At 37.5% G+C, this 22542-nt stretch overlaps 1 protein-coding gene across 4 annotated transcripts in view; it reads left to right on the top strand.

Moving 5' to 3' along the window:
- Positions 1-22542, top strand: part of CEP162 (centrosomal protein 162) — a 93080-nt gene that overhangs the window by 37547 nt on the left and 32991 nt on the right. For all 4 annotated transcript variants that reach the window (XM_006054742.4, XM_025294569.3, XM_044924256.2 and 1 more), the window contains 8 exons: positions 5116-5307; positions 5893-5974; positions 12646-12928; positions 13779-14040; positions 17221-17354; positions 17617-17844; positions 18367-18507; positions 20615-20727. In XM_006054742.4, the coding sequence (XP_006054804.4) occupies positions 5116-5307; positions 5893-5974; positions 12646-12928; positions 13779-14040; positions 17221-17354; positions 17617-17844; positions 18367-18507; positions 20615-20727 (1435 nt within the window). The remainder of the gene's footprint in view (positions 1-5115; positions 5308-5892; positions 5975-12645; positions 12929-13778; positions 14041-17220; positions 17355-17616; positions 17845-18366; positions 18508-20614; positions 20728-22542) is intronic.

Raw genomic sequence — 22542 nt, 5'->3', positions numbered from 1 at the left:
GCTTTTCTAATCAGTGATACATTATAGGTGGTTCATTTATATACAGGATGGCCAGAGAAACTTTTTTCTAAGATATGCATGAAAACAAAGCCAGAGGAAAGAGTTATCACTCTGCTCTTCATATTTTAAAATGAAAATTCAAACATCTGTGGAACCTATGGTTTTCTCTGAATGAAAATCAGAGCAGTTTGAAAACTTCTCCTGTACATTATAATAAAACTCAGAAATAAAAAACATATCGCTGGAAATAGAAACTCTAATATGATCTCGGAAATTATATAAAATTAAAATTTTTTGGTCTTATTTCTTAAATATTCTTGATTCTGAAATAATTTGGTGAATCAGTTACTAGAAGAGTAAAGAGTATGACATTACTGTCTTTGGTCTTGGATTCATATTTCCAGCCTTGCCAGTTACCAGCTGGGTGACAATGGACAATTAGTACCTCAAAGCCTGTTTCCTCTTCTTTAAAATGACATCATTTGATGATCAATTGAGATTATGTGTAGTGCCTAGCATACTGTTGCAGTTCAATGAGAAGTAGCAGCTCTCTGGTTCTTATCACTTTTTATTTCAATACTGTTAATAGTCAAATTATAATAAAGAACCTGAAGGCATAAATACCTTTTGGCTATGAAGTATAAAATTTACCTAGTATTTACAAAAGTACACTGGAAAATTTCAAATCAGAGTCTGAGCTTGGATTAAGAACTGAAAGTATCAGCGGCTTCCTTTGTTTACCATGCGTCTTCAGCCATAAGCAGGCTCAGTTTAGGTGATAACAGTGTCAAAGATTTTTATCTCTTTTTTTTTTGATAATACTGTTCATGAAACTTGTGCTTTACTGTCTTAAAAAGGTTGGTAATTATAAAATGATGGTCAGATCTAGCCTTTTGCTTGTTTTCATTTGTCTCAAGGGCAGGGACCATTTTGTGCCATGGTTGTATGCCTGGAGCAGTCACAGGAGGACAGTGTTGTTTCACAACCAGACCCCTGCCTCTGCCCAATAGGTTCTGACACTTCTCTGCCTCTTAAATTGGAAAATATAGTGGGTTTTTGACTTGTGGTAATGTATAAAATACATGCAGGAAGTCAGCCCTTTTCTCTCTATAAAATGCATAAAAAGATTTTAACATAGAAAGGACCTGAGAAAATATTTGAAGAGATAATAGCTAAAAACGTCCCAAACGTGGGAAAGGAAATAGTCAGCCAAGTTCAGGAAGCACAGAGGAGTCCCAGGCAAGATAAACCCAAGGAGAAACATACCAAGACACATAGTAATCAAACTGATATAAATTAAAGACAGGTAAATTATTAAAAGCAACAAGGGAAAAATGACAAATAACATACCAGGGAACTCCCATTAGGCTATCAACTGATTCCTCAACAGAAACTCTACAAGCCAAAAGGGAATGGCATGATATATTGAAAGTGATGAAAGGGAAGAACCTACAACCAAGAATACCCAGCAAGACTCCTTCGGGTTTGATGGAGAAATCAAAAGCTTTCCAGATAAGCACAAGTTAAGAGAATTCAGCACCACCAAACCAGCTTTACAACAAATGCTAAAGGAACTTCTTTAGGCAGGAAACACAAGAGAAGGAAGAGACCTATGGAAAGTAAATCCAAAACAATTAAGAAAACGGTAATAGGATCATACATATCAATAACTACCTTAAATGTCAATAGATTAAATGCACCAACTAAAAAACAGACTGACTGGGTGGATGAAAACATGTGCATGTATGCACTTCCACTTACCACATCACTCTGCTTGACACACCCCTGTTGTATGTAATTATTTTATTTTGTTAAGTTGATCATGTTCCTATTATGGTTGCAATTGTAATTACCTTTTATATTTTGTTTGGCTATTGACTGTGAAAACTGATAAATATCTTTTATGATTATGGAACTATTACTTAATATCATTGTATCATGATTGGTCAACAGAAAAATAATAGAACTCTTTATCACCAAAAATAGGATCTAATAGAAAAACCTGTAATCACTTTTTAAAATCCAGATGCATATCAGAATGATCTTGAAATTTTTTGAAAAATACAAATGCTCAAGTATTACTCTTTTTCTCCAGAGTTCCAGAGATGTTTCTGATGAGCAATCATGTTTAAAAACAACATGATGATCTTTTACTTTCATCTAGTGTGTTTCACTTTTTCTATTTCATATTCAGTGCTCCCTTTTCATTTAGTTTATGTTCTCCAATTTCTCCATCTCTTCTTTTTTTTTTTGATGTTCTTTCTCAAGCCTTTATCAAGTATAGTAGAAAAGTTTTTGTATACATATATATAAATACATATATATATTTTAGAAAACTTATGAATTTTTGCCTAACTAAAAAGTTTATGACATTTTGATTCCACTTGTTTGACTTAGTATGAATAGAATGTTAGATTTCTAATTAAAGGGCTTCCCTGGTGGCTCAGACAGTAAAGAATCTGCCTGCAGTGTGGAAGACCTGGGTTCAATCCCTGGGTTGGGAAGATCCCTAGTATTCTTGCCTGGAGAATCTCCCAGGACAGAGGAGCCTGGCAGGCAACAGTCCATGGGGTCGTAAAGACAGAGACTGGTCTACAGTCCATGGGGTCACAAATAGATAAAAAATAGATAATGCAATAAGCAACAGAAGTTTACTGTATAACACAGGGAACTATGGTGAATATCTTGTAATAATCAGTGATGGAAAATAATTTCAAAAATAATATATGTGTGTTTGTATAACTGAATCACCTTGCTGTGCATCTGAAACATTGTAAGTCATCTGTACTTCAACAAAATATATATATATTAAAAAAAGGTCAACAACTATGAAATTATTTTTAATATCGGTTGGATTAATGATTCAAATTAGGAGACAGGTACCTTTCCCTTACTCTGTTTTCTGAGCAGCATCTAATGCTTCTCTACCATTTCTAATTTTTAACTTTTAGGTAATTTGCTTTTCCACATGTTTGCTCAGCTGTTAGTTTAAGCCAAAACCTCTTCTTCCTGGCGCCTCATGCCTGTTAAATTAGGTATGCACATTCAGTACTGTGATGCTGTTTCCCATTGGGATCATTTCTTTAATGCATACTCAGCAGATACTTAGGCATCCAGGTATTTCTCTAGAGGAGGAAGAATGTCTTCTGCCTTTTTCATTTCTTCATAAAATTAATTCTCTTCTCCCTTTGAGTCTGATAGATGGTTTGGGGGGGAAATTAGGCTTATTTTAGCGGGCAAGATTGTTTTCCTCAAGTCCTGCTGAACCTCCCTGGCACTTAACTGTTAGTGATTCCGAACTGGTGGTATCCCCCACTTTTTAAATGTATTTATCTATCTATTTATTCGGCTGCATTGGGTCTTAGTTGCAGCCTGTGGGATCTTCTGTGGTGGCGTACGGATTCTCTGGCTGTGGTGCACAGGCTCTGGAGTATGCAGGCTTCAGGAGTTAGAGCACTCAGGTTCTCTGGTTGTGGCACATGGACTTGGTTGCCCTGCAGCATGTGGGGTCTTAGTTCCCCGACCAGGAATCAAACCTGCATCCCTTGCATTGCAAGGTGAATTCTTAACCACTGGACCTCCAGGGAAGTCTCCTTCTTCACTTTTTTGTTTTTAGTTTATTTAAGCAAATGTATTCCATATTGGACAGGCTCCAAATAGCAATGGTGACCTGATGACCTCAAGCAGCAGATGGAAAGCTATTCCATTGTAAGGCATTCTTACATAATCACATGTGGTACTTGGCACCCTCTTACATTTAGAGTTGAAACTAGTTCCTCAGAATTTTATACTATGCAACTTACAGATTATATAAAGAGGAGGCTGTATATATGCTCTTTTATCTTTAGGCATTAATTAATGGTCATAGTTATCAAGAGAACAGGAGTCTGATCACCCTCTTTCTCTTGTTTTTTTACTTGTCTATAATGCTTTTATTTCTTCTAATTTTGAAAATTCTGTTAATAATGATAAGTACAAAATGAGTAGGAAAATACTCATAAAAATCTTAGATCATCATTGTCATTAGATTCTTTGAATTCTTTTCTCCAGTGTTTATCAGTTGGTGGGAAGAGAAGGAGGTTGATAGGGGAGGAAAAGTGAACTGTGAGATGAGGTTCTCTGTTTTGGATAACTGGGTGACTGATCACGCCATAGCCAAAGTCTCAGATATTGGGAGCAGAACAGATTTTGTTGGGGAATGTAATTAATTCACTTGAGGATGTGATTTGCTTATAGAACAGTCTACATGTCTGTTAGGAAGTTCAGTGTTCAGAAAAGAGATAGAAGATAGATTAAACAGAAGACACAGGTTTGGGAGTCAAATGTTTATAGGCAATTACTAAGCAAAGGGTGTTAATGAAATTAACACCACCCCCCCCCCCCCCCACACACACCCATAAAAAAGAGAAGTTTGGAAAAATAGAGCTGAAGATGGAGTCCTGAGATGAGCTATTTACCACAGAAGATGGAAAAGCAGCCATCAGAGCATTGAGAAGAACAAGAAGGTGTTATACAGAAGAAGCAGTCCCCGGGAGAAGAGCAGGGCCACATGTCTCACAGGGCAAAGAAAAGTTTTCAGGCTGAAGAAAGTTAAAGGATGGGTTTGTCTCCTGGGAAGTTATTATTTTTTTTTATTATAGCAGCTTTAGCAGGGTTTTGGAACACACTGGACTGCAAAGTTAAAGGATTGAATTTCAGTTGAAGAAATGAAGAATATTAGATGTTCTGTGGCTCAGGAAAGCAGAGAGAGAGGTGGGAGGGTGGGGTGGAGCAGAGGAGAGACAGAATCCTTGAAAACTTTTTGTGTCAGTTTGAGAAATTTAGGAATCGTTTTCTCTAGTGCAGAGAGGTTGTATAGGGATAGTAGGCAGAGATGATTTCACAGTTAGCCTGTCAGAACACATTTCATCCTGCTGAAAGAGTCCCTGAGCCTGCTGAGATTCACGCTGGCAGGCTATGGCCACCCATCACTAAGGTCTGTATTTCACTCTGTATCATGTCAGCATTGTCCTGCAGCCTTGTTCATCATGCTTAACAGATTAAGGGATGAACTTAGTGTTTTATGTTTCTCATGTGTTTGTGTGGTTATACTAGAGATTACATTTATCTCAACAGGTATTTCTTACAGACAAAGCAACAGTGACATTGAAGCTCTGCATCAGGCTTATTGTCACATAGCCCATTCTTTGGGAGATGCAGATGAACAAAGAACTGAGAGCAATGCAGCAGAAAATACCAAGAGCTCAACAAAAGATCATCCTCAAGAAAATGAAGGGTCCTCTAAGAACATCTCTACTACAGAGTCTGGTAAAAGTGTCTTTGTTTGAGCCTCTCTCTGAGCTGTTTTCAGTATGGTATAATTTAAATACAATTGGCTGTAGTAATGATTTCTCAGTATCTGAATTTAAAAGATTGTTTAAATAAATCTGGGAATTACTCTTTTTAACTATAAAGTTAGCATCGAAAATAGGTTAAAATTTTAATTCCTCCTCTAATATGCTTTGACCAAATTAAGAAATCTCTTGAGTATTTTCATATTTTTTTATACTTTTCCGTGAACATATACTAATGTTATTTTTTTTTAATGGAGAACAGTTTTGGAGGATCAACTAAATACATAATGTTTGTGGATATACCCATACACCTATACTTAGAGAGAAAGAAAGAAAGTAGATATATATTTCAAGTATAAATACCAAAGATTTGAAAATTCTACTGTTTCCAAACTTATTTTTTGGTACAAATAAGTTTACAGTGGGAACCTGGGATAATTATATGTATCATTTTGTTAACTATGTTAATCAGAGAAAATGTGGTTTTGATGGTATTAGATGTTAAATTAAGCAATTTCCATAACATTTTTGGTTGCTGTTTTAACTTTTGTTCCCTCAGATCTGCCCACAGTAGAGGAGCTGATGAAGCCTATCAGAATAGATTCCTTTGGGGTCAGTGGTTTTGATTTTCAACCTGTCAGGTATGAGTTTCTTGGAATGGATCGTGCAGGATTGTTTATTTGTTTATTGTTTTGTCACTGCAAACTTCTAGAATCATTTGTTCTACCGATTTTTCCCATTGAGGGCAGGAGGAGGAGGGGATGACAGAGGATGAGATGGTTGAATGGCATCACCAACTCAATGGACATGAGTTTGGGTAAACTCCAGGAGTTGGTGATGGACAGGGAGGCCTGATGTGCTGCGGTTCATGGGCTCGCAAAGAGTCGGACATGACTGAGCGACTGAACTGAACCTAACCATTCCTAGTGAATGATTAACAGGTAGCTGGTATGAGTCTACCTGTGAGTCATTCCTGTTTTCTTTTCCTATTAATCTTTCCTCAGTTTATCAAAATTCATCTAGTTCTAAAATAAAAAAATAAACAATTGCTACTAAAAAGTTGCTGCCATTAGGTGAGTAGTCTTAAAGCTTTTCACTGAAAAATAAAATCCCTTCAGCTCTAAGTAGCTCAGGGACAGCTGATTCGAACACTGAGAGCCAACATGAGTTTTATTCTGCGTATGCGTCATACACTCACTTCTTTATAAATCAGTAAATTCTGCACTTAGTTACAGACTAGCTGTCATCTCCCAGGGTGAGATCTTGGGTCACAAGAGAAATGGGCTTCACAAAAATCTCTAGCTACCGTACATTTCAATGACAGTTTTCAGGACTTGGCTGTCATTCACCAGCACAGAGAATCATATCACAGTCACCTAGTCGTAGGACACCTTGACATCCATGCAGCACCAAGAGTGTCACATCCGTTATCTCGTGAGGTCTCCATAACAGATAGGTCAGCATCTGTATCCCCACCGTTCAAGTGATGCACCCGAGGTAAGCAGACTTAACTGGCAGAGCTCTCACAGGAACCAGACGATGATGATGACAATAACAGCTAGCATTTTAACCACGTGCTTACTGTGGACTAGGTGCTGTACAAAGCTCTTTACCTATCAGACTTTATTTAATTTTATAGCAATTCCATGAAGTCTATTCCATTATCATCCTCATTTCATAGATAAGAAACTGGGGATTAAAGAGCTTAAATTAATTTCTCAAGATCATATGGCCATGACCCAGGAACACACTCAAATTGTCGGGTTTTTGTCTCCATAAAATATTTCTGTGAAAAGCCTGTCGTCTGTTCATGTATTCACTTGTTCATTTATGTTTTAACAAACAAGTTTTTGAGCCCCTCCTTGAACTCCATCTTCATCATGTAAATCCACTTGCAGTGATTTCTTGGTCTTTTTCCTACGTTTGTGCTAGTTGAGACAAAATTCAGTGTAGCTTATACTAAAACATCTGGTTTTGTTGTAAGTCATATCCAACTCTTGTGACTGTACCCTGCCAGGCTCCTCTGTCAATTGGATTTTTCATACAAGAATACTGGAGTGGGTTGCCATTTCCTTCTCCAGGGGATCTTCCCGACCTTGGGTTGAACCCTGGTCTCCTGCATTGCAGGCAGATTCTTCACTGACTGGGCTATTAGAGAAGCCCATCTACTTGAATACTAAGTCTAGATTCTTCCACTGATCTGCAGTGCTAGTTAATAGTTTTAAAGGGCAGTTGTGCTCACATAATCATTGCTGTTTTGGGCTATGCTGGTGTTACTGAAGAGGTTTTTTTTGTTTCTTTTTACATATCTTGTGTCTCTGTTGGCTTCAGTTCACTTCAGTTGCTCAGTCCTGTCCAACTCTTTGCGACCCCATGGACAATAGCACGCCAGGCCTCCCTCTCCATCACCAACTCCCGGAGTTGACCCAGATTCATGTCCATTGAGTCAGTGATGCCATCCAACCATCTCATCCTGTCGTCCCCTTCTCCTGCCCTCTGTCTTTCCCACCATCAGGGTCTTTCCAAATGAGTCAGCTCTTCGCATCAGGTGGCCAAAGTATTGGTGTTTCAGCTTCAACATCAGTCCTTCCAATGAACATCCAGGACTGATCTCCTTTAGGATGGACTGGTTGGATCTCCTTGCAGTCCAAGGGACTCTCAAGAGTCTTCTCCAACACCACAGTTCAAAAGCATCAATTCTTCGGCACTCAGCTTTATTTATAGTCCAATTCTCACATCCATACATTACTACTGGAAAAACCATAGTCTTGACTAGATGGACCTTTGTTGGCAAAGTAATGTCTCTGCTTTTGAATATGCTGTCTAGGTTGGTCATAACTTTGCTTCCAAGGAGTAAGCGTCTTTTAATTTCATGGCTGCAGTCACCGTCTGCAGTGACTTTGGAGCCCCAAAAAATAAAGTCTGCCACTGTTTCCCCATCTATTTCCCATGAAGTGATGGGACCAGATGCCATGATCTTAGTTTTCTGAATGTTGAGCTTTAAGCCAGCTTTTTCACTGTCCTCTGTTACTTTCATCAAGAGGCTCTTTAGTTCTTCGTTTTCTGCCCTAAGGGTGATGTCATCTGCATATCTGAGGTTATTGATATTTCTCCTGGCAATCTTGATTCCAGCTTGTGCTTCATCCAGCCCAGCATTTCTCTTGATGTACTCTGCATATAGGTTAAATAAGCAGGGTGTCAGTATACAGCCTTGACGTACTCCTTTTCCTAATTGGAACCAGTCTTTTGTTCCATGTCCAGTTCTAACTGTTGCTTCTTGACCTGCATACAGATTTCTCAAGAGGCAGGTCAAGTAGGTAGTCTGGTATTCCCATCTCTTTCAGAATTTTCCACAGTTTATTGTGGATCCAAACAGTTAAAGGCTTTGCCATAGGCAATAAAGTAGAAATAGATGTTTTTCTGAAACTCTCTTGCTTTTTAGATGATCCAGCGGTTGTTGGCAATTTGATCTCTGGTTCCTCTGCCTTTTCTAAATCTAGCTTGAACATCTGGAATTTCACAGTTCATGTATTGCTTAAGCCTGGCTTGAAGAATTTTGAGCATTACTTTACTAGCGTGTGAGATGAGTGCAATTGTGCGATAGTTTGAGCATTCTTTGACATTGCCTTTTTTGGGGATTGGAATGAAAACAGACCTTTTCCAGTCCTGTGGCCACTGCTGTATTTTCCAAATTTGCTGGCATATTGAGCACTTTCACAGCATCATCTTCTAGGATTTGAAATAGCTCAACTGGAATTCCATCACCTCCACTAGCTTTGTTTGTAGTGATGCTTCCTAAGGCCCACTTGACTTCACATTCCAGGATGTCTGGCTCTAGGTAGCACCATTTTAGTAATGTGAATTCTAGTATGGATTTTTGCATTTGTGTTTAAGAGCTGAAAAAAAGTGTACTTTCATTAAAGGCATAAGTATAAACCCTAGTATACTTATCAGAAAACTTTTTATTGTAAACTAGGATAAGTAATTCTAGCTGCTATAACAACAAAAAAAAAATCCCTTGAAATTTTAATAGTTTAACATCATCAAAAATGTATTTCTTGCTCACATCATAATTCCGTGTGTCTCAGGGCAGTTGGGGTGGGACTGTGGTCCACATAGTCATTTAGGGGCCAGGGCTGTTTCAGTCATCAGCACACAGCTTTACGGTTCTCATGGCTTCATGTAAAGAGTCTATAAGAAGAGAAAAAAGATGGTTTAGCGTACTTCCTTTTAACTGCCTCAACAGAAATGGTACATCACTTTAGTCCATATTCTATTGGTAAGAACCAGCACCTCTGGCTAACAAGGTCCAAAAGGAATGGAAAATGTGGTTTGCTTGTGTACCCAGAAAGAAAGTAAATGCATTTGGTAGGCATCTAGCCTATCTCCACCAGAATCTCCACTTCTGTCAAATATCCTGTCCACTCTTCATACAAAGACCTACTTCACACAAAGACCTACTCACCTCCTCCCCAGCAAATAGCCCAAAGTCTCATTTAGGGCTGTATCCGTCTGAAAGGCCAGTATTTCTTGGTGAAGCACACTTCTCTCTATCAGGTTTGAATGTAGCTCTTCATTGTCTGCTAATCAATGAATTAAAAAGACAAGTTACTACTTCCTTACCCACACCTTTCCCATTCAGAATGGAAAAGTATGAGAAGAAAATATAGCCATCGGTAATGCAACTTTGAAATCCACTGAAAGACCTTGTAAAGAACTTTCCTTAATTAGGCCACGATTCTGCTCTTAAGGCGGAACTACCAAGTAACTCTATTGTTTCATATAGCTCTTGGTTCCAGTCCTTGAAGAATTTGACTTGTATTTCATCACCGTTGGCTTCAGCTGAAGTGGTTTTCAGGGGGAGGGTATGCCGTCTTGGAGGAGGCACTCGTTTCTCCATCAACTTTCTGCCTGCAGGTGGTTTTAAGGCTCCCAAACAAGTCTCTAAGCCTTTTTTCTTTTTTTAAGTAGAGTTGTGGTTTCTTTGTCATTACAGTTCCTTCAGAAAGTTTATTAGGCTTCTGATGTACTTGGTTCCAGTTAGTCCCCTGTGCCAGTAACTACACTTAACATTCTTTGCTAGACGCAGGTTTTAAATCTGTTTTATGTCTGCTTCCTTATTCCCTCTGTTTTTTCTCTCTCAGTTGCAGCTGTCTGAATATATTATTAGGAACAATAACCTTAAGTTTGAAGATGACACTTAGAATATATGATATTTGCCAAGGGACTGAGTCACTCTTTTCAACCAAGAAGCTCTCGTTGGTATCTTGCTTGTTCATAGCATTTTGTAATGCTGAATCTTACTGTTTGAGCTTGGACATGGAGAGTGAACCTAAGACACCTTAATTTCCAGACTTTGTTCCCTCTGATTTCTTCTTAACAAACCAACCCATTCTCTCTTGAAATTATTTTTTTCTCATAATATCTTGTCAAAAGTAGTCAGTGGTAGCTGGCACTTAAAAACTGCCTGTTCTCTCCTGCCATTTTCTTAGTACCCTAGACTGGGTAGCCGTGTGGTCTGCCTTATAAACTGTTGTAGGTGACAGTTTAGCAAACGTTCTGTTACCATAAAACATGGGTTGTTACCTCTCCAGCCTCTGTATCAGTTTCCTTGCCACCTAAAACCCAACGACTAAGCCTCATATTTTCGATCTTGCCATCATAGCACTCACATTCTAAAGACAAGAAGTAGCGTCTGACCCCATCTAGACTGAAGGCAGTGATGAAATGTAGTTCATTCAGTTCACAGCAAGAAAAGGGAACAATTATGATGATAATCAGGTTCTGCTACCATTAAGAAGGAAAGAACTATTATCAATATGTTTTCTGATTATTACAGCTACTTCAAGTATTTCTAACAATTATTAAGAAGCTAATCGTCCTTATGTGAAAATGGTAGCCTCTTAAACTTTCCTTTTATCTTATTTTACAAATTTAAAAATCAAGTAACCTAATGGACCATGATGTAGTAATTAAAAAATGACAATATACATATTTCTGGAACTCCTATAATATGCCAATATTTAATCATATTTATAATATTTCTTGTAAGGGATAGTTTCCATATTTTAAAAATCTACTGATCTGAAATGTTGGAGAAGGCAATGGCACCCCACTCCAGTACTCTTGCCTGGAAAATCCCATGAACGGAGAAGCCTGGTAGGCTGCAGTCCATGGGGTCATGAAGAGTCGGACACAACTGAGCGACTTCACTTTCAGTTTTCACTTTCATGCATTGGAGAAGGAAATGGCAACCCACTCCAGTGTTCCTGCCTGGAGAATCCCAGGGACGGGGGAGCCTAGTGGGCTGCCGTCTATGGGGTCGCACAGAGTTGGACACAACTGAAGCGACTTAGCAGCAGCAGCAGCAGATCTGAAATGTAACATTGCATTTAAGTGTTTTAAACTAAAGGAATGATTTTATTTTAAAGTCCTAGTGATTTTTCTTGTTTCACTTTAAAAATTTCCTGTACTGTGGGTGAAATTATTCATTTTAATATTTATGTTTTATGCCTTGATTTAAATTATGGTTACTTATTTATTTCTTCTGTTGTGTGTACTTAGTTGCTCAGTCATGTCTGGCTCTTTATGACCCCATGGACTGTAGCCCACCAGGCTCCTGTGTTCATGGGGATTCTCCCATGAACATTCTCCAGGCAAGAATACTGGAGTGGGTTGCCATGCCCTCCTCAACCAAGGGGATCAAACCCAGGTCTCTGGCATTGCAGGAGGATTCTTTACCAGCTGAGCCACCAGGGAAGCCCAAGAATACTGGAATGGGAAACCTATCCCTTCTCTAGGGGATCTTCCTCAACTAAGAATTGAACCAGGGTCTTCTGCATTGCAGGAGGATTCTTTACCAGCTGAACTACCAGGGAAGCTAGAAATGTGTAAAATATTTTTCCTGCCTAAAATGCATGTTGACATTATGAGCTATATTACAAAAAGGCCATTTAGAAATTCACTTTTAAATTTTTCTTGGACAAAAGCAATCTCGGTCTTGTTTGGTTTGTCTTTCCTTTGAAGTAGGTCTCAGAGTCAACCATGAAGTCCCTTATGCTGCATTGAAATTATTATTTTAAAACAATTATGTGATGCTGTATAAGTTTACTGTCTTAACCAGAATTGTAAACAATGTCTTTAACATTAATAACCTAATTTAAACATTTACAAATATTAAATATATTAAATATATTTAATGTTATATATTAATGTAAATATGTTTATATATAATGTGTATACACATATTATTAAAACTGATATTTGAGGACTTATATAGGGTTCATTCTCTGTGTCCTGTTTTGTTTTATAGCTATAAGAAACTCACTGAGAATAAAGAAACTGAATTTGTTAGCCCTTTACCCCTTAAGATTAACCCAAATGTTGTGTCTCAAGAACCACAAACTGTGAGCCAATTGTTGGACAAAAATGAAGAGAATGTAGTTTTAGAAAAGGCAACAAATGAAGTTACAGAAAATAATTATCCAAGAGTAAATGCTGTGGAAGAACAAATAGATAAAATGTACCTTGATATTTTGAAGAAAAAAATATCTGTTGGTCCTTCATTATTACCTCAGGATGACAAAACAAATAAGGTAAGTTTTTATAATTTGCATTGATTTGACATTCTGATAAATGAAGTTACGTAAATACTGTTGAGAAGTATGTACTTCCTAAGCTAGTGGGATTGATTACATACTGACGTCCACATAAATCCTGGACATCTGTGAGAAGTATCTATCATAACACTCTGCGGTCCCCAAATTTAAAAATACCACTGTAGCATTAGCTCTCTTTTAGAAGCCATTCTTTACATTTTCATTTTTTTAGTGAACATAGTCTAGAGTTTGAGGAGCAGAAGAAAATTATATGTATTCATCATTTTAGTGCTTTACAGTCGTCTAGTAGTCTCTGTTCTACAAAAGAGGTGAGTTGGCATTTCATATACATGCTGTTCACAGCTCTTGAGAAACTTACATTTCACTGTTCCTTTTTTCTCTGTTCTTGATTTATTCTGATTATATATAATCAGACCATGACCACAGCATTCCGTTTTTATTTTACAGTTTTGAGTTATGTGTTTACCATAAACTATCACCTTATAGAATAAGGCAGGGTACTAATACATTTTTACATTGAGAGATCTGGAGAAGAAAGATAAGATTTTTGTCATTTCAAAACTTGTTCTCTGTTTTCTTCCATGTTCATTCATTGCTTTCTGGCAAGCTTATTTTGTTTTATTATTTTGCTTTGTCTTACTCTTGATTTTGAAAATGTTGGTTCCAAATATTAAAATTCTGATGAATTTAGAGAACTTTAATATAATGGTTTGCCTTCTATGAATTATGTTCTTTGGTTATCACTATGATTTTGCTACCTGTTAATCTTATTTGCAACTGTAGTTGAAGTTTATTTAAGTACTAAAGAGTTTGTACTTGTATGTAGACTTTAAGATCTCAACTCGAGTCTGGAGAAGAAGGGACTGTAACTGGTAAACAGCTACCATACAAGAAGACCAAAAGTGCACCTCCTTTATTTAAAAGAAAACCCCAGAGTGGATTATATGCATCAGTTAGGAGTTCAGGGTATGGCAAACCCAGTTCACCATTCAAGACATTTTCTAATCTTGAAAAGAAAACTTCAAAGGACATCATGAAGAGCAAAACCTTGAGATCTATTCTTGCCTCAAATCAAAGTAGGAAAAAAGGTAATCATTCTATACATCTAGTATATTATTTTCCTTGTTCTCTGCTTTCTTTGTTTCCTTTCTCCTTCTATGAACTTTCCTTATTAATAGAAAAAAACATGAATTGTAAGGTATTACATTCCATTTCTGAAAGATTCAGTTCTATTGAGTTCAGGAGGTTTTTCATCGTTAGTTCTGTGTCTTCCTGAAAGAAACCCAGAAAGTATAGGAAGTGAGTATAAGATAGGAGAATCCAATCCCTTCTCATCTGGTTGGCTTTGTAATATTCAAAATGTTTGCCAGAGCAGAGCTATCAATTCAGAATCAAGTGGCAATGTACAGGTGAAGGTTGATCCAGAAAGAAATCCCTGGGTATTTGTTCAGTATAGACTTGGAGAGTCAAGATGTTTTCTGGATCACAGAATGCCTACTTCTATACATCATAGTTCAGTTCAGTCCAGTCACTCAGCCATGTCCAGCTCTTTGTGACCCCATGGACTGCAGCACACCAGGCTTTCCTGTCCATCACCAACTCCTGGAGGTTGTTCAGACTCATGTCCATTAAGTCAGTGATGCCATCCAACCATCTCATCCTCTGTTGCCCCCTTCTCCTCCCACCTCTCATCACAGTGCCTCCTAATCTAGTTATTTCCTAATCCAGTCATTTTTTAATATGTTGGCAGTAGGCAAGGGTAATTTTCCACGTAGAAGCCCATGATGCAAGTAAAAGAAATAGAGATGTTTGACTTAGACCCACATTTCTGTTGCCTTTGGACTTCATTGGGAGAGGGAGAGCAATAGAGCCAGAAGCATTTTGTCCTTTTCTGTGTGATTAAATCGAATAGGTGACCAGTTCCATCATTGTTATCTGGTAACAATAGTTGTCAGAGGAGAAATAACCTCATTGGAAAATTTACTTCTGCCTTAGAGTGTTTTCCCTGCCTTTCCCCGCAACTGTCAATTTCAGGGCCACTTTGACTGTATTTAAAATTCTTTCAGCATCAAAGATTCTTTTCTTCTGTCTGTGCTCATGCATATTCGCTGCAGAAACTCATGCGTGTAAGCTGGAAAGGCTGGGACTGACCCATATCAGCAGGGGAACAGCAGTCATGGGCGGGTCTTCTGGAGACACAGAATTGTAATTTCTGGCTTAACACAAGCATCCTTTCCTCCTGTTCTCAACCTGTGGACCTCTAATCCCTTCCTCTGAGAAGTCTCCTGGGGTCTCGCTTTCTCTCTTACTTTTCTGTGAAATGTCTAGAAGGAAGGAGAAAGGCAAGCATGTGAATGAACAAACAAAACATTTTATAAGAATAGATCACATTTCATAAGTTCTTTTAAAATAAATATTAGATTTAGTTTTACTTAAATCTGTAAGAAGAAAAAGAAACTTCCTCCTAAGAAATACTATATCCCAAAAGATCATTTTAATAAAATAGACTATGAAAACCCCTGAAAGGTTGCCAAAACCGTGTTGTTGTTTTTACCTACATTTTTCAATTCTATACATTATCAGTTTCTCTTCTATGAATATGAGTTAATAAAACCCCCACTCACATGCCTGCCGCTCATTTTTGTTGGTTTTATTTTTACTTGTTCAAGATATATCTATTATATTCTCTCTAGCAACTGTAATTCCCCACAGCTTTTGTATGTGGGTCTTGGTTCCGGCTGTTAAAGGACCAGAATGCTTTTCACCAGTCCCTTAGCCATCACTTTCTAGAATTATTTTGATTGGTTTCTTATTTGACTGAATTCTCTTAATCCATTGTTTTTTCAAGAAGGGCTCATAAGTTCCAAGCACTGCACTTTTCACATTTGAATTTTATATCCAAGCAAATTTTCTTTCATGTATAAAGAGAAAAGATACTGTCCATGTACTGTTACTGAAAATAATTACTTAGGGAGACCAAAATTAAGAACTCAGGAAAGAACAATTCTGGCATCAAAGCGCTGGTTGACTGCAGCTTGAGCAAGAACCACTTGTCACTCTTGGCTGCCATGTCCTTGGAAGAATCACAATGCTAGCAGATCACACACCATTCGTTGGCCATGTTAATGGACCTCCAGTGACTTGGAAGGTTTAACGCCTGCTTTCACAATAACTCAAACTGTATATTTATGAACAGTGTAAGAAATTTTCTCCAGAAAAACCTTCCACAACACTCAGTCCAATTAAATATGATTACTACTATATGAGGAAAAAATGGCAGGCCTGGAAGAGAGTAGAAGGAAATCTCAGGGTGAGGTCCTGTTGGGGACTTGTTGTTTCTTTTGACTTTTCTATATTTCCAAATCTTTAATGACCTTGTGTTTTAACTTCAATGAAAAAGTCAACCTTGCATTTAAAAAGTTAGCATCTTGAAGAAATATTTAAGTTTCAAATGTTTCATTTGTATCGAAGGCAGTCAAGTACATGTTCATGCAGTATTCAGTTCAGAAACTGTAATATTAGAATATGGGCCTGAGGATCTCTTCTCAGTATTTCTGTTAATTTTTTTTCATTATAAACTGAGTAACTTATTGGTCTTAGAATTATTTCTTCTTTTTTTAAGATTTACAAGGTACCTTAAAAACTGAAAATTTGACTGGAATATATGTGTGTGTGTTTGTGTGTGTGTGTGTGTGTGAACCACATTTTTTCTAATTTAATAAACAGGATATAGCAGTTTTATTTATTTTTAATCAGATTTTAAACTACTTGTTACGAGGTTTGCATGAAATTCATATTATTCCAGTGATACTATATCTTGATATACATTATTTATAAAAATTGTGCTTTGAAAGCATACTTTAATCTGAACTGAAATATTTCATTATCAGCTGCTCTTTGATTAATTGTTTAAATACTTCTATTTGCTATTGCTATGAACATTTAAAACGATAACTTATTGAAAAATAGTAAAACCTGAAATTACCCTAATCCACATTCTCCTCACATTTATTGAGCTCCATCTGTCATTTAATATGAATCTTGGGTCAATGAACCTTCTGTGTCAAATTGAATAGAATGTTGATTATGGACTGGAGTTCAAGTGCAATGAAACAGATGCCTTGCAGTGTTTGTTAGGCATTAGTCTCCTTTGAGATGCTCATTTGTCTTCGTGTCCTCATTAGTACTTATTGTTAAATAATTGCCTGAATATACACTCAACATGGTTTGTATTTGTGGTGCTTTTATCCATTGTTTACAATATTTAGAAATCTTACCTGCAACAAAGCTGATCAAGCCTGCATCTTTGGGTAAACCAGCTCCCCAAACTGAAAGTTGGCTGGCTACTCCTAAGTCGTCTGAGGGCCCCACAGAAGCTGACTCCTGTGTTCAGTTTCAGAATGTAGGTATTAAATTTAAAAATAATATTCATACTGTTTTATGTTCTATATACATTGAAGCAATTATAAAAAATGAAATATTTGAAACTTCTTTTGTGTTGACAGATACTTATCACTTTTATTGAACATGTATTGATCTTCTTGATTAGTAGAACATTGTTAAACATGTCATTTTTATTCTTTGTGGGGTTTCTTTCCCCTAACCACCCATGTTTGAATCTCCTATGTAACTCTACATAATGAAGTAATGCTTTTCATTAAAAGGATTCTTCAGGATACCATGATGGGAACAAGGAGACAGAATTGCTTATGTTTAAAAGAGTTCAGGAAGCAGAGGAAAAATGGAAGGGTGCCCAAGCTCTAATTGAACAAATTAAAGTCACTTTCTCAGAAAAGGAGAAAGAGCTGGAAAATAAGATGGAGGAACTAAAGAGACAACAGGAAAAGGAACTCTTCAGACTGAATCAAGACAATTATATTCTTCAAGCCAAGGTACTAGACACATTGTCCTATTTCTCCTTTTATTTATTAAAAAGAACTTGTACTCCCTGCTAAATGCATTGTTATTTTCTTGTTCCTGGGGCCTCTTGACTTGATATATTTGCTGCATAAAACATGAACATGGTTCCTGACGGTGCCTCCTTACAAAAGAGCCTACATGAAATCCTTGGGGGGGGATCGTTTTGATAGTTTTCTTCTTAGCAGTCCTTTTTGAAAACTAATCACTTGGTTCAGTGTGACCTTCAGGGAAGACAGCAGTTTCAGAAAGAAAGCTGTAGAAGTTCTAGATTCAGGAAAGTGACCCTGTGTAGCATTTCTGAGTTACTTCCACCGTTAGAACCATCAGTACAAAGCATCCCTGTAGTGACTTAATTGTAGTTGGTGTTACGATAATTCTAGTGTGCTTATAAGACAGTCTTAGGTCTATACACCTGGAGTTTTCTGATGTTCTTCCTCACTTCTCACTGTATCATTTTCTTCCCCAAATGAAACAATACCTGCGTTTTCTCAAAGTTGAGTAGTTTTGAAGAATCAAACAAAAAACACAGGTGGTTACATTTGGGAGAAACAACTGATCCTGTCACTGAAGAAAAATTGAAGCAAATCCAAAAAGAAATACAAGAACAAGAGATGCTTCTTCAAGGATATCAGCAGGTATGGCTCTTCAGCACAAAGTTAGTTTGTCTTGAGATTCTTTGATTATAAAAATAAGGCCTTTAAAAATATTTCTGCATCCATTTAACAGGTAATGGCAATGTAAGGAAGTAATAATTTGACTAGTCTGTGCATTTTTTATGGGGAGAATTAAAGTGGTTAAGAGCAGGGGTTCTGGATTCAAAAAAATCTGATTTTAGATTTTGCTTCATACCTGCTCTATAGCCTTAGGCAAATCACATTACCTCTCTCAGGCAGTTTCCTCATCTGTGAAATGAGGATAATAATGCCTGTCTCACAGTGGTTGTGAAATTAAAATAAGACTGCAGATCAACCTCTTCCTGCCTTCCACACAGTAACCAGTTTGTGCATGTTGGCCTGTTACTAATTCTAATAGTCAGATTTCCTTAGAAACTCTTTTTTTCCTTTGAAAGTGAAAGTGTTAGTCACTCAGTTGTGTCCAGCTCTTTCTAGCCCCAGGGACTGTAGCCTGTCAGGCTCCTTTGTCCTTGGGATTCTCCAGGCAAGAATACGGAGTGGGTTGCCACTCCCTTCTCCAGGGGATCTTTTTTTTTTTTTCCATAGATAATATTGGCTACTTTTGATACTATATTGAGAACTATAAATCTGAAATCAATTGCCAATGCCTTGAGAGTAGAACTAAAAAATGAATTAAATGGGAGAAAATGTGTATGTTCTGCGGAAGCCATACATTTGTTCTCTGTGATGATAGAGTCTTGGTGGTGTTGACAGTCAGCCGGGGCAGGTTTGGCGATGTTCCAGCATGAGACTTGTCTTAGTTTCCTCCTGACCACTTTTTTTTTTTTTTTTTTAACTTCTCTATCCTTTTCCTCTGTCTTACTCCTTTTTCCTCTTTTGACAACTGTAACCTAAGCATCCAGCCTCACAATAATACGCATTTTCATTCTGGGGACATCCAAAGAAAGCATTATCACATCAGAAATTACAGCTTTCCTTTTTACTATTTATTTATTTTTTCACTGGTCTCAGTTGGGGCACTCAGGACCTTTGACCTTCTTTGCAGCATGTGTGATCTTTAGTTGCGGCATGTGAACTCTTCATTGCGGCCCGTGGGATCTGGTTCCCTGACCAGGGATTGAGCCCAAGGCCCCTGCGTTGGGAACACAGGCAGAATCTTAACCACTGAACCACCTGAGAAGTCCCCAGATATTCTAGCTGTAAATGAAATAGTATGGATTTTGCAAGATACCCCACCCTGGAGTTAGAACCTTCCAAACCCTCCCTGCCATTCTGAGCTTGCTATATACACAGCATGGGTTTTAAAGCAGGATTTCACAGACCTATGATTTTGCCAACCACCCACTCCCATAAAGATAACATGAAATTGATGTGTCTATGTATGTATGTGTTTTTCTGAGTTTCATTAATTCTGCTGAAAATCAACCACAAACTATGTGTCAGGCACTGGCCAGACATGGTGAGACAGTTCATGGTTTTCATGAAATCCTCAGTGGTCCTTGCTTTTCATCAGTTTCTTGATTTTAAAGAGGTTAATAAGCCAGAGCATCTGAGCACAGATGGGTACTTTCTCCCCTATCCTCACTGTTTGAGTCCCTCTTTCGCTCAGGCCAGATGCTGTACTGGGTCTAGTCTATATACTCACTGCCCTGATCTTCTGGAGGCACCCAGTCTCTAACTCCCTGCTCACATAAAGTTCCAGAAACAAACATGGATACCCACTGTGGTTACGTCCAGTCACCTCACTGCAGAAAAATGGGCCAAAAACAGGAAAAAGAGTGTGCGGACAGCACACAAGTCAGGATATGGTTCTTCCTGCAGTCACTGGTCCATTTACTCACCTGAAATGCAGTACATTACTCTGATGGGCTCTTTGATTTGGGGAATTTTTTTTCAACTAATGATTTTGAACATTTTAGAAAGAACTGTTCTCGGTTTACAGATTTTCTTCTGAGACAAAAAGTTAGAAAAAGATTTTGCTTACTCAAAAACTGAAGAAATTGAAAAGCCTTTAAAATTGCTTAAAGGATACATCTTTTATAAGCAAATAAACTTACATAAGTACTACTGGTTTTTAACTAAAATGTAATTTTCTGTTTTTAAAAAGGAAAATGAAAAATTGTATAATCAAGTGAAAGATCTCCAAGAACAAAACAAGAAAAATGAGGAGCGAATGTTCAAGGAAAACCAGAATTTATTCAGTGAATTAGCTGCCTTAAAGTAAGTCCTTTTTAAATTCTTAAGATCAAATATACTTTGGCTGTTTCTAAGCATTTTATTATTATATTAATAATACATTTAGTTATACTTAGAAATTTTAGAAGTTGTACACTGATTTACAGTTTTGTAACTTTTACATTTTTCATATTCAGTGATTCTCTTTGGTGTTCAATGATCAGTACATACTTTAGTATTTTCAATATATTGGTATTAGAATTTCACATCAATTTCAGGAAACTGAATTATTCCTTTTAAACCTGAGATACTTAGATAATATAATAATAATAAACTACAGTATTATTTACTGTGTTAGGTCAGATTGCATACAAGTAGAGCTTGAGATGGGGATCTTTGTGGAGGTGCTTTTCTGGAAGATAACTCTTAGGAGAAGGGGCAAGAGAAGCGAGATGAGGTGAGGATTGGGGTGGTTGGTGAGCAGGAAAATCAGTGAGACTGGGTTTCGGCTGGAGGCTGGCTTCATTCCACTCTTCACCAGGACATGCAGGAGAACAGATTTCATTACATAGTTGGTCCCTACTTGAGTCAAGTGGAGAACAGCCCTTTGAACCCCTCAAGGCAGTCTGTCACTGGATGAAGTGGGCCCCAGGAAGCAGCTCGCAGGTATCCTCTGGGGCAGGGGGCAGGAGCTGCTGTTTGGCAAGGAAATTTCTCCAGAGAAAGAACCTGGGAGTTATTACAACAAACATACCACGGCAGGCTGACAGAGCGCTAGCACCCACTTAGGAACCAATCATACTTCAGACTGTAAGGTCTTTGGGATGTTACTATGTCCATCTTTAATATACTAAGTGAAAGAGCTGAACCACCAAACATGGGCAGGCTAGGGTTCTGTCTTCTTTTAGGAAGTGACTGCCAGCTGTGCATCATTTCACCTAAACACCTGAAATCTCAGATAGAACTACTATCTGAAGAAACGTCTTGGACTGTGAATGTCATGTACATTATGTTTATTTACATACTACTTCCATTTTTTTGCAAGATAATTTAGGGCATAAGAGACAAGGCTGCTGTTAGCTCACACTGATCTTTCATGCACAGTAGAAAAAGGCACACCTTGTCGCAGACAAAGCTAGAAAGTACACAGGTTGGCAAGTTGAGGGCACTTTTGTATAAATTGGGGGGGTCACCCCTTTCTCCTGGTAAGTGTGACCCCCATGCCAAAGCTAATAATCTGCATAGTTCTGATGCCTCAGGGCTTCTACATCTGCTTTCTTCCCAGATGCTTCAATAAAATATTTTAAAATTTTATATCTTATATTGCCTGGCTTCTAAAAGAGAAGATCTATTCCTGGCTCCAAACCTGAGGCTCTAAATGAATTTCCACAATGGAATAAATTGTTTCTTTAGACTTAGATGATCATATACAGATTCCTAAACTTGTTGTATAATGTTCTCTGGAAAAAAAAAAAAAAGGAAAAACTGACTTGAAGGAACCAGTAGTAGATTGTATTTGGTTTTATTTGTTAGTTTCCATGGGTATGATTGGCAATTTGTGTTTCTCAGAAACGAGTCTAGAGTGATATGACAAGGAGTACAGAACACCACAGGGGAAATGCAATGCAGTAAGTCTTTCCCAGACATTGATTTTCTTTTTTCTGAAAATTGGCAAGAAATGTTTTTATATTACAAATACACCAATACTCTTAGAGTTTCAATTCTTTTAGATTATACATAAACATTTCCCTTAAAGTATACTCTTCTAACATTTCAGTATTGTATTCTTTAGTGCAAATGAACTGTTTATCTTCAGAGACTCAGTTTTGATGTGCAAAGAGTTTTTAATTTTTAAGAATT

Source organism: Bubalus bubalis, chromosome 10 (genome assembly GCF_019923935.1).
Source record: "Bubalus bubalis isolate 160015118507 breed Murrah chromosome 10, NDDB_SH_1, whole genome shotgun sequence".
In the NCBI taxonomy this organism is placed as follows: domain Eukaryota; kingdom Metazoa; phylum Chordata; class Mammalia; order Artiodactyla; family Bovidae; genus Bubalus; species Bubalus bubalis.
Note: the sequence above shows the minus strand (reverse complement) of the source record. Positions and strands in the feature narration are given on the sequence as shown.